The sequence below is a fragment of the Stylophora pistillata genome, chromosome 10 (assembly GCF_964205215.1).
Source record: "Stylophora pistillata chromosome 10, jaStyPist1.2, whole genome shotgun sequence".
Lineage (NCBI taxonomy): Eukaryota > Metazoa > Cnidaria > Anthozoa > Scleractinia > Pocilloporidae > Stylophora > Stylophora pistillata.
Genome location: NC_142528.1, coordinates 16,743,760 through 16,755,125, shown reverse-complemented (window position 1 = coordinate 16,755,125; position 11,366 = coordinate 16,743,760). Strand labels below are relative to the sequence as shown.

Sequence of the window (11,366 nt, the reverse complement as noted above, 5' to 3'; positions counted from 1 at the left end):
AATCGCCACCGGTGGCGATTTGTTTTCAAGTGGTGGCGAGTTTGTTGTATGGCGAACTGACCGGATACTCTTTAGAAAAATTAACAGTACTGGTATGGCAAACACACACGAGTTAAATGACCATGGTGACGATCTTCTTTTTCAGTTAAAAAAAAAACACTAACCCTAACCCAGAGATCTTACGGAAAAGTTTTGTTCAAATTCAGGGACGGTTGTTTTCTACAATGGTGTGTGTAAAACTTGTCTTTCTTCCACCAAAAACTGAAGCCGAAAACTGAGGCCAAAATGGCGTCGACCGCGTCACCGCCCTTTGACGAAATTGCAGAATGCGAGATAAAAATTCATCAAAGGAAAGAATCAGATATCAGAAATAGGAAACGTACAATTTTTGGCTCCGTCAAATCAGAAAGACAGGCAAAAGATCCGCTTTTTTCCGAAGACAAGATAAACACGTGTGCGGTTCACCATTCAACTAAATTGTATTCATTTCATTACAACAGGAATCTAACTAAACGCAGCTGCAGACGAGATAATGTGTCACAACAACAGAGTTAGAAATGTACAAAGTGTTGTAGAGTATTTTGCTATTTTGAGTACTTTTAGCCGGTTTACCTTTTGTTTTGTTAAGTCTCGCTTTTTGTGTCGACGTGCTATTTTGTAGTTCTTTTGCCTTCACCTTATGTTTCTAGTATGTACTTAAACTATTCTTAGTCTACAGATTTTTCTTGTTACCTTGTTAGACTTGATAACCGCCCTTTATGGTTGGAAATGGCTAGTTTCATAGGTGGTCATGTTTGGGTTGGTAAAACTGACCTTGAGTTTTACCCACACTGGAGATCCTGTTTGTGCGTGCGCAGCTCGATCATTGGCGTTTAATTGGTTCCTTGGTGCTCGCCAAATGCTTCGGAGCGAGCCACCCAATTTCCCCCTTTGCAAAACAACGAATGCACTATGGAAGCTCCCACGGCCAGCTAACCGAAGCATGTCTGGGATTTTTGCATTTAATGCTTGGGCACTCCTAGCTACAAGAAGAAGGAAAGTAGTAGCAGCAGCAGTAGAGATAGAAGAGACCCGTAACGTTGTAGTAGGAAAGAATAAAAAAGAGAGAAGAGTCCAGAGTCTCAGTACTTCTCGTTAAAAGCCAAGCGAGTGGTAAAGACCCCCCAACAAAAGTTTTCCTAAATAAAACAATCCTTAAATTGAATTTGATTGTGTACGGCGATCGAGCTAAATCAAACACGAAAGTTCTGTTGAGATCGATTATCGAACGATGTGGGCAACGAAAAAAAAATGTCTGTTTATAATTTCAAGCTAACGTGTAATTTTCTTTTTATTACCTGGACAATAGATATACATGGTAAACATTAAAAAGCTGGCTTTAATATCTCAAGTAAGCGACCATTCAAAATGTCAAGTTTAGGTGATCGGTTACCGGAGGTAGGCCTGTCCCGATTGTACTCGTAAAATGCTGGAAAGTTTCTCTCTGAAATGCCAAAAAATTGACGCCTAAATTTCTAGATATTTTCTATGTAAACGTTAATTCGCTCCCAAATATGGGCGAAACCTAAGGATACTCTTAAAAGTAAAGAAACGAATATGGACTTTTTGGGGCGTCATTTAAGCCGACTATCCTTTGTAATCTTTTAATATTAATATTTAAAAATAAGGAACATAATAGGCCTACGAAACGTTGTCAAATGACAGGTTATGAGTTGATAAACATCACGAAGTTTGCATTAATTGGTATTGTCAATGAAATCGCTGACTTTTTTTGTGATTTATATGTGCTCAAAACCTCAACAGAACAGTGATCTGAAAACCAATTACAATTTGAAGAGATGAAAACTCGTGGTTCTCTTGATGGTTCATTCACGAACTGCACATCTTTCAAAGGAATTTTTAATTTATTCAATCACTTAGGGTAGTTCTTTGTTATATTATACTATTTAGATATCTTGGGGAGACGTTGCTAACAATTAACTTATTTAGGGAGTACAGTATGAAGTTGTATATTTGATTTTTTAATTTGTTCACGAACACTAGAAGTGCTAAACCACTAACTGATTCAATTTGACAGTACTTTCATCTCCAACGGTACAGAAGATATTTTAAATAATTAGTTAAAATACTTACATTTCTTAAGCAGTTACATAAAGACAACCATGCACATCAGCTCACATCTTTCACTGAAAACTTTATCAATAATGGTTCCTAAACTATACTTCTGTCTGCACGAGCCACATTACACACAATCAAAATGATAGCTTTTATTACTGAGACCAAATAATATATAGGGTCTTTTAAGGACTTCATAGGTTTTTTAGAAACATTAACTGGTCAATTAATTTGTCTGAGAGTATATAGTTTCTGAGTCTGATATTTCAGCCGTAAATTGTTGTATCGTGGTAACTGTTTGTCCGTCTTACAAATTCTTCTACTTTGTGTTCCGCTACATGTAACAGACGGATAACTTCCTCTATATACCTCTTACAAACTTGCGGTTTAATTGTGTTCTGGTAGACAATAACTCGTTCTACTTTTGCAATGAAAATATTGACAAGGTATGTGTGGTTTCTCAGAAACATTAATGAGTGCCCGGATGATAATCAGAACAACGACACGCAAAACACACTAGTTGAGCGTGGTCTTCTAATTTCCTACCAAGTAAGTGTAGCTTTTCGTATAGACCATGATTATTTCCATGCAACTCCTTCCCCTGACTTGGCTTATCATTTATGACCCTTTTTTCATTTGTTGAATTATACAAATGTTTCTGAGAATAGATAAGCGATCATAAAATTTCTACAATGTCTAAGTGTTTTGATAGGTTTTAATCGTCTTGTCTAGCCACTGAAAAAGAAAAAAAGGATTCAATGTGGTCGGTTTTTATCGTGTTGTCTAACTAAAGAAAAATTTCAAAACATACAGCTCTGAGACCGTACACGCTGTTGAGCGTGAAGAGGGATAGCAATGGTTCTACATTGACGTACAGTCTTTCGTATGCGAGTTAGAACAACAGGTGGTTCTGTCCCAATGTTTCTTCTCGTGGGAAAGCGATTTCGACAGAAAAGATATCTAAGAATTCCTCTGAATTCATTGTTGAATCTTTGGTTTAAACCAATAAACAGACAAGGATTTATGGCACTATTGGCGTGTGATATGAAAAATAAACCGGATTCCAGGCGTTCAACTTTAATCAAAGCTGTATAAGAGTCGGTAAAATAGTAATTCAATAAATGCAGGATATGAGCTGGCAACCAACACAACGCAAACGTCACCGCTACGATGATGATCATGCGCAGTACCTTGCGCTTTGACAGTTCATTCTGATGTCTCTGATGAGCTGTTGGCTCCCCTGGGATCTGGCGTGACCAAAGATGTCGACCAATAAGAACATGAACCCGTGCGATGATAACAAGAGGAACCAAATACAGTATCAAGAACATGGCCATGTAATAGGCTCTGGCCATAGAGAACTGGACACTTATATCTGAGGTAAAGAAATTCCAAACCAATCTGCATTCCCAGTGAGAACCATCAGCACTCCTTACAACATCACGGAGCAAGAGATACGGCATAAAATACAGGGAAGATGAGATCCATATCACAGAGGTTACTAGTTTTGCGTTTCGAATGAAGCAAATATCTCGAAGTGGATAGATAACGGCAAAGTAACGATCCACTGTAATGAAGACAAGTGTTATGATACTCGCAGCAATTGAAAGGTTCGCCAAGAAGTAAACGAACTTGCACGTGACTCTTCCCACTGCCCCTGGGATCCAGGACCGGCCAGTATACAAAAACTTTACCTACAAGGACAGAGAAGTACACAAGAGGGATTTTTCGATAACAACCCGACCTAATATCGTGGGAATACAAAATGTGTTAAATTGCTGGAAGTGAGTAAGAGCGTTTCTCGTAACGAGACTAAATTATGAAGTAACATTTAATGATTGGTCGACTGTTACTCACCTCAACCGGCATGAGGAAGAGAGAAACAAGGAGATCTGCGACTGCCATATTTACAATTAAGAAATTGAAATTAGTCTTCATCCTTTTACGAGAAACCACAATGTAAATTATACAGATGTTACCAAAGAAGCTGAGGACGAATATAAGCACGTATGCTAAAGTTAACTTTACAGTACTGTTGACAGGAAAATAACGGTTAACAACTGATGAAGTCGAGTTTGCCACATCTAAGAGAAAAAAAGGGAATAAATCAACTTCGATTTTAAGATTTCTACAATTTCTCTGTCAGATAATTTGTTAAGAACATAAATTAGCTTAGCCTTGACTAAATGATGATGGTGTCTAACAGACGAATTATCTTTTTGTAGATCTCTTTCTAGTTTGCTACCCGTTTTTGTCACGATTGTACAAGAAAACCTTTCGTCTGTAGTTATCAAGTTTTCCAATTACAGCGCATGAGGGAAGAGAGAGGCATCTACGATTTTTTACTTGAATGGATCTTCGTCCGAGTGAGGCGCTTCATATAACTAGCACCCGCTTGTAAAATCACCTCACTTCTGTTGATCTTGTCTCACACAGAGGTTGCCATGGTAACATTACGAACTCTTATTCATCCAAAACGTGCCAAAACAAATATCTTCAAACTAAAAGGGCATTAAAAGGTACCTGTAATTGAAGAGTTATCTGCCGCCATCATGCTGCTCAATACCACTCAATTTTAACCGTCTTCTCACTGGAGTTTAAACCTTAACAGAGTAGAGAATGTTACAACCAATCTCCCACAAATATGATTTTCACTAAAAATTAACGGCACAAAGTAAGGAGTATTTCCTTCACCTCAAAATCAGTTATGCAGAGATTAAATAAGTGAATACTGTGAATCGTTCCCAACTGTTTTTTTTTTAATCTACTAATCAATACTTTTCGCCTTTACCCTCGAGACATTTACTTTTAGTGTGTGGTATTTACCACCCGCCTCAACCAACATACAGGTCCTCGGACTTCTTACAATACCTTGTTCATTTAGTGGACAACGCTTTAGATGAACATCCTGGATCGACCATTGTTATGGGTGGCGATACTAATCAGCTTGACGCTAATGAATTGTGCTTGTTGACTGGATGGAATTCCCTGGTGGACTTTCCAACAAGAGGTGCTGCGTTTTTGGATAATGTCTCTACGAATCTACCGGACTTGTTTGGAAAATGTACTCTGTATTGCATATCGATAAAAACGGATCATACGGCGGTTATTCTACCGGCGGGAAAAAACACTCAACCCGTGCACCAAACAGTTCGCATTCGGGATTGTGGGAAGCACAAAAAGGAAGCGTTATATCTGGAACTAGCAAGCGAGGCTTGGGAAAGTGTCCTTAGAACAGAGGACGTTGATCAGGCGGTAAATATTTTAGAGACTCCTATTCACAATTACATGGACAGGTGCATGCCTTATCGGAGAGTGCGCATGTCATCGCGTGATCCGGCGTGGATGAACCCCTTAGTTAAGTCCTTGATGAGGGCTAAATCGAGAATTGATTTAAATAATGTAGTTCGGCTACGTGAGATAAACAGAAGAATAAGTGAACTGATCAGCAAGAACAGAAGAAATCTTCTGCAAGCACCCGTAGGCACTAGGCAGTGGTGGAAACATGTAGATGACCTGTCACAGCGTCGCTGTCACTCAGCAAAAACTACGTTGGACATACAATCGCAGGTTGAACTGAATGATTATTTTGCTGATTTATGTTGGGCCACTGAGTATAAGCAACCTACACCTGCCCAAGTGGAGAATGGAGTCCAAGTTCCTGAGATCTCAGAAAGACAGGTGTGGAACGGTTTGCGGCTCTTAAAAAAAAACAGCCACTGGACCGGACGACATACCTTTTTGGGTGTGGAAATACCAAGCAGAAATTTTTACGCCTATAATTTGTAAGATCTGGAACTTGTGTCTGAAGTTTAGTGCCTGGCCCTCATCGTGGAAAAGAGCTCACGTAATACCCCTCCCTAAGGTTGATGTTCCCAAGGGAAAGACACTACAGAGGGATCAATATCAGTCCAGTAATTGCGCGAGCTTTTGAGAAGTGCGTGTATAACATCCACGCGCGGGACACTGTTGAGTAACACTTAAGCTCGACTCAGTTCGCTTACAGAACAGGGGGTAGCTGTATAGATGCACTTATAAGTATGCAGCACATCGCGCACATCTCGACGATCCTAAGTGCAAAGCTGTGCGGTTATTTGCTATGGATTTCAGTAAAGCGTTTGACAGTGTTAATCATGAACTTTTGTCTATTAAGGTGGCTCGTACCAGTTTCCTCGCGCGGGGAACAGATCACTCTTGCGTCACGCGCGAGAGAAACGTGCGAAAGAAGCGCGAGATTAAGAGACGAAATTTTAAGACAAAGATGGCGGTGCGAGGATTTTTTTCTACTTATGCGAGAAGTTTACCTAAGAGCTTGTATTTGATGTGTTGAGCGGCCATTGTGAATGCAGGAGATAGAAACTAAGATAACGAAGACGATTTTCGGAGAAGTAAAGATTGCTTCACTTCACATTTAAAAGAAATATTCAACCGATATGAAATCTTGCGACGACGAAAAAAGAACTCAATTGAAGGATAATCTACCTGAAGTGGAAGAAGACTTTGAAACTTCAAGGAAAATAATATGATATGGCCAGAATTCATGTGTAGGATTTTTATGATGAGTTCGGGAGGCTGTCTTTGACGGCTGTTTAATGATTTTCTTAGCAGTAAACGTCTGTAAACATCAGATAGAATGTGCTCGCGCGAGCACACGCAACTGCCAGCGGTAGCTAAACCAGATAATGAGCAAATGTCGATCTTATAGAATCCAGGTTTTTAAATGCGCGAGAACGCGCGTGGAAATTGCTAAACTCACGAAAGCTATTGCATGAAAACAAGTCCGGTTACCCCTTCTTTTTATTGTTCCAATATGATAATAACGTCGAAAGGAATCGTCAGAAAAAAAATAGAAAATTCTACGGAAGGAAATTTGCGATATGTGAAAATTGCACTTTTTGTAGATTTTCTGAAATTCCGCTCCGTAGAATTTTTTAAAAATCTTTGTGCATTTTCCTTTTCAAGTGCCAAAAGCAATCACTGAAAAAAATTAGTGGGTCACCGGGTTAGTTTTCGAATTATTTAAGCCACAAGCTAAAAAGTGCGTCTGAAAAGCCTATGAAAGCGTTGCCATGAAAACTGCTGGTGACGAAATGACACTTATTTTTTGGATAACCAATGATTATGTAATTCAACCCCGTAAAAGTGTTCAACTGGCCTTGGTCAGTCTTTCTGTTGTATTCTTTCAAAGTTACAAACCATCAAAAAGATGAAAACCGGTACGAGCCACCTTAAGCTTAAGCAGGTAGCATTAAATCCATTTATAATCACTTAGTACTTAAGCTTTCTTGAGAAACGTCAACAGCGCGTGATTTACAATAGTTTTCGAGGACAGTGGAAATGTGTTTATAGGGGAACTACTTAGGGTAGTGTGAGTGGGCCATACTTACTTGGTATTTTCATTAACGATCTAGAAATTAGCTTAGATAATCATCCTGCTTTGTTTAAATACGCTGACGATTCAACCCTCATTGTTCCTGTTTGGAGTAATGGCCACTGTCGTACAGATTTAGTTGATCAGTTTTTAACTTGGTCTGAGGACAATAACATGATGTGTAACCCGTCAAAATGTAAGGAGCTTATTTTTCGTAAGAAAGTTTTTAGTCAGACCATGGCGCCAGTTAACAACATTCCGCAATACACGGAGCTGTCTATTTTAGGTGTCATATTTCAGGAAAAATCGTAAGTACAGCGAACATGTACGAGTTAAGCTGATGAAGGCGAATAAGTGTCTATTTATATATTGAGATCTTTACGGAAGGCAGGTTTCAACCAAAGCGAAGTTGACCGCCTATTTAGCACCTTAGTCCTACCGAATTTCACCTATGGTGTCTGTTTATGTTGTGGTAGATTCAGACCTCACGGTCATACAAAATTTCCTAGATAGGTGCTTTAAAAGAAAATATATATCAAAGAGAATAGACATTCGAGACCTATTACAAAAGGGCAGAGAGGAAGCTCTTCAAGGCACGCTCCGCTGACCCCGATTGCCCGCTAAGCAAAATTATTCCGAAGAAAAAAGAGACAAAATACAACCTCAGAAACAGAACTTTGTCGATACTCTGAAAAAAACAATAAGTAGCACTAGGAAACATCGGGTCAAAATTGAATCAAAATCGGAATTCTATTGTAACATTCACCCACTCACACACTCACTCATCTCGATCACACATGTGGCTTCGCCTCGGAGGCAATAGCCACAAAAATTATCTACTGGGCATAATTCGCTGATTCAAACGGTAAAATGCTCTCCCTTCAAAGAAAAAAAATTTCATCCCAGTTTTCGAAATAATATAATAAGTAGTACCGGGAAACATTGTAATCACGTGCTAATTACGAATAACATTCGAAGTGATCCGAAGAAATCGTTACCAAGCGTTGAAGGAGCAAAGATGTTCCGAAACAAACAAAAGCCGAGAGCGAGGAATATCGAGTAAAACTCGGCGGAATTTTTTGTGGGTTAAGAGGTCGTACATATTATATTTTTCACTCCATCACTCATTCAACAGGACAACATTATGAGTTGCGGCAGGGAGAAAAGTTGTTGTAATCATAAACAGCTGCTGCAATGAGATAGGGTCTCAATGGTGTTTAACTGTCCACCTTCATACGGCTTAAAATTTAACCGTCAGCCGTCAAAAAGGATAGATTTTTACACTCAACTGTCAAAAATGCAAATCAATATTACCGTCAAACGGTCCAAAAATCTCTCTATCTTAGCTGCTTGCTAACAACAGTTTAAGATCTGGAAGAATCTTTAGACTGGTAAACTAGTCTCCAGATCTCCAAAAAAACGCTCCGTTTACCGTCATTTTCAAATACAAATCCGGCAGTTTGATTTTTAAATGTTCAATTCAGTACTTGAATATTGAAAGATAACTGACTGTATTGATAACTTGTCTTCGCACTCGCCAATACGCCACGCTACGAAGATCATGCTTAGAGCATGTCGAGTCTCCTAAAATCTGTCGAGAGCTTTCATCGTAAAACTCCTCAATCGAGTTTTCACCAGCATATTAATCATTCCTTCAAGATCAACAACGTCTTTGTCTTTTATCTATAATTAAATTGCCAATAGTAAGGAAAACACTGAAGTTAACGTTCCAATCGAATAATTGAGAATCCTAAAAGTGCACGAGATACTAATGTAACAATCGAATGTGGGCTGGACAATCATTCGTATGCGCAAGTTGCTAAAGTAACTTACGAATGAAGGAGTATCCTAAAGTGCGTTAGAGAAAACCTAAAAGTACGCGAGATACATATGTAACAATCGGATGAAAGATTTTTTTAAAAAGTGAGCTAGATACTAACGTAACAATCGAATGAAAGAGAATCCCAAAAGTGCGCGAGATACTAACGTGACAGTGAAATGAGAGAGAATCCTAAAAGTGTGCAAGAGACTTACGAAACAACCCAGTGAAAGAGAATCTTAACGCGAGAAACTAACGTAAAGATTTAATGAGGATATCCAAAAGGCGTGCGATATACTGAAGTAACAATGATGATGAAAGAGAATCCTGAAAGTACGCGAGATACAAAAGCAACAATCGATTCTGTAAGTCAATTCTAAAAGGCGCAAGATAAAAGTAACAATCCGTTGAAAGAGAAATTCTAAAAGTCCGGGAGATACAAACTTAACAATCCAATGAAAGAAATTTCTAAAAGTGCACAAGATACTAACGTAACATTCATCAGCCATTTAAGGTTCTGAAATATCACCGTCAACCGTTCTAGTCGTTAATAATCCTTCCATCGTCAAAATCGAAAAAAATTAACCTCCAACCGTCAAAGCTACCCCCCATTAAGATCCTCAAAGTCAGCGTTCTAATCTGAAAAAAAATTATCGGCGGGCCACTGGGACATGCTCCAAACATGACAGCTGCTGCTATTTTTAGTTATTTTAGTAAATATTGTCACAAGTACAGAGACGGTCTATAACAAAACGTCACCCTGAGTGCAACTGGTTTCGCTAAAGGTTCAAAGGAATACGAAAAAGATGGTAGTGCAAGCGCCACTGGTAGTGGTAAAGTTGTGCCTCAGAGCTGTTAACTTTCGCTTACAGAGGACTGCCTTTAAGGCCGTGAGGATGCGAAAATCCACCCTGAATTGCCTTACTTTTCTTTGTAGTTAATTAGATATGAATAAAAAGCGGTGTATGACATGTTTCATATGTTTTGTGCGACTCTCATGGGTACGGAATTATCTAAAGCTTGAATAATCAGTTCACGGACTTCTCTTTTCTTAGAAACCATTACACGTTCACTTTGGGATTCCTCGCTTGGTTGACTTAAAAAAAAAACATACCGCCGTGAACAGACTAAGGAACGACACATTCAAAATCTATTTCAGAGAAACGTCCCTTGCAGTCGTCTCTCATATTATGAAATAAAGCGAAGTTTCAAGGAACAACTGAAGTCTCTTAACAGTTAGTTTACGTCGTCTGTTACAATGCGAGCCCTCTGTTACCTTTGTTTCTTTCCTGCCACTTCCCAGCTTTCGCCTCCGAATGCTTCTCAGATGGCTTTTAAACCCTCACACTTCACTGAACTGTGATGGCAAAGTTAAGAGAGCTAAGTAATATCTTCATATTTGAGAGTTTTGATTGAAGGTCTCTATTAAAACGAGAGCATGTATGACATACGACTCTTTCATTGTTGGTAAGATGTCTTACCCTTTCCACTATAAAACTGCGTCGGTACAAAATTTGAATCAAATCATTTTTCTAACAGTTAAAGATCATACAAAGCTGCAACATTTGTGTAAACATTTTATGGGTGTGTGGTATTTGAAATTCAGTGTTGCAGCAACGCAGAATATGCCAGCTATTAACTATCTCACGTTACCTAGAAAGATGCCGTTGGAGAAAACTGGACAAGTTTGGCAATACTCTTTATCGTCTTCTTTCTGAGCGTTTAAAAGGGTCCGACATTTCACTGTACACTGTTGAAGTTTCTTCTTGAAAGTCTAAAGTACACTTGTCATCAAAGCTGTATCGCGCTTAAACGGCTGACTTTTCCTGCAGATAAGTAATTGTTCAAAGCAAGCCTGATGGCGGACAAATAGATTGCTAATGGATTTCATCATAGAAAGAAGAATTTGAATAATTCACGTTTCGGCGTAACAATCTATTGATGGACATTTGCTGGGTTTAAGTCAACGAAAATAACGGCGTAAAAAATACAAGGAAATATATGCAAAGGCACCTGTCAGCTAAAAAGGAATAAATTTATCTTTCTTTTTCCACGGTATAT

The 11,366-nt window shown here is 38.8% G+C and overlaps 1 protein-coding gene across 1 annotated transcript; it reads right to left on the bottom strand.

Moving 5' to 3' along the window:
• Window positions 1-2,247: 2,247 nt before the first annotated feature.
• Window positions 2,248-6,346, bottom strand: LOC148722018 (substance-P receptor-like). The gene is made up of 3 exons (XM_088736922.1): window positions 4,639-6,346; window positions 3,973-4,199; window positions 2,248-3,809 (listed from the first exon to the last, which is right to left on the bottom strand). The coding sequence occupies exons 1-3, from the start codon at window positions 4,667-4,669 to the stop codon at window positions 2,916-2,918; spliced, it is 1,152 nt and encodes a 383-aa protein (XP_088593048.1). The 5' UTR covers window positions 4,670-6,346; the 3' UTR covers window positions 2,248-2,915.
• Between the last annotated feature and the right edge of the window lie 5,020 nt (window positions 6,347-11,366).

Excerpts from the sequence above, each read along its gene's own strand:
- LOC148722018 (XM_088736922.1), bottom strand. The coding sequence starts at position 4,669 with ATGATGGCGGCAGATAACTCTTCAATTACAG. Across the intron at positions 4,200-4,638 it reads AGATAACTCTTCAATTACAG|ATGTGGCAAACTCGACTTCA; the intron begins GTACCTTTTAAT and ends TTTTTCTCTTAG. Across the intron at positions 3,810-3,972 it reads TCTTCCTCATGCCGGTTGAG|GTAAAGTTTTTGTATACTGG; the intron begins GTGAGTAACAGT and ends CTGTCCTTGTAG.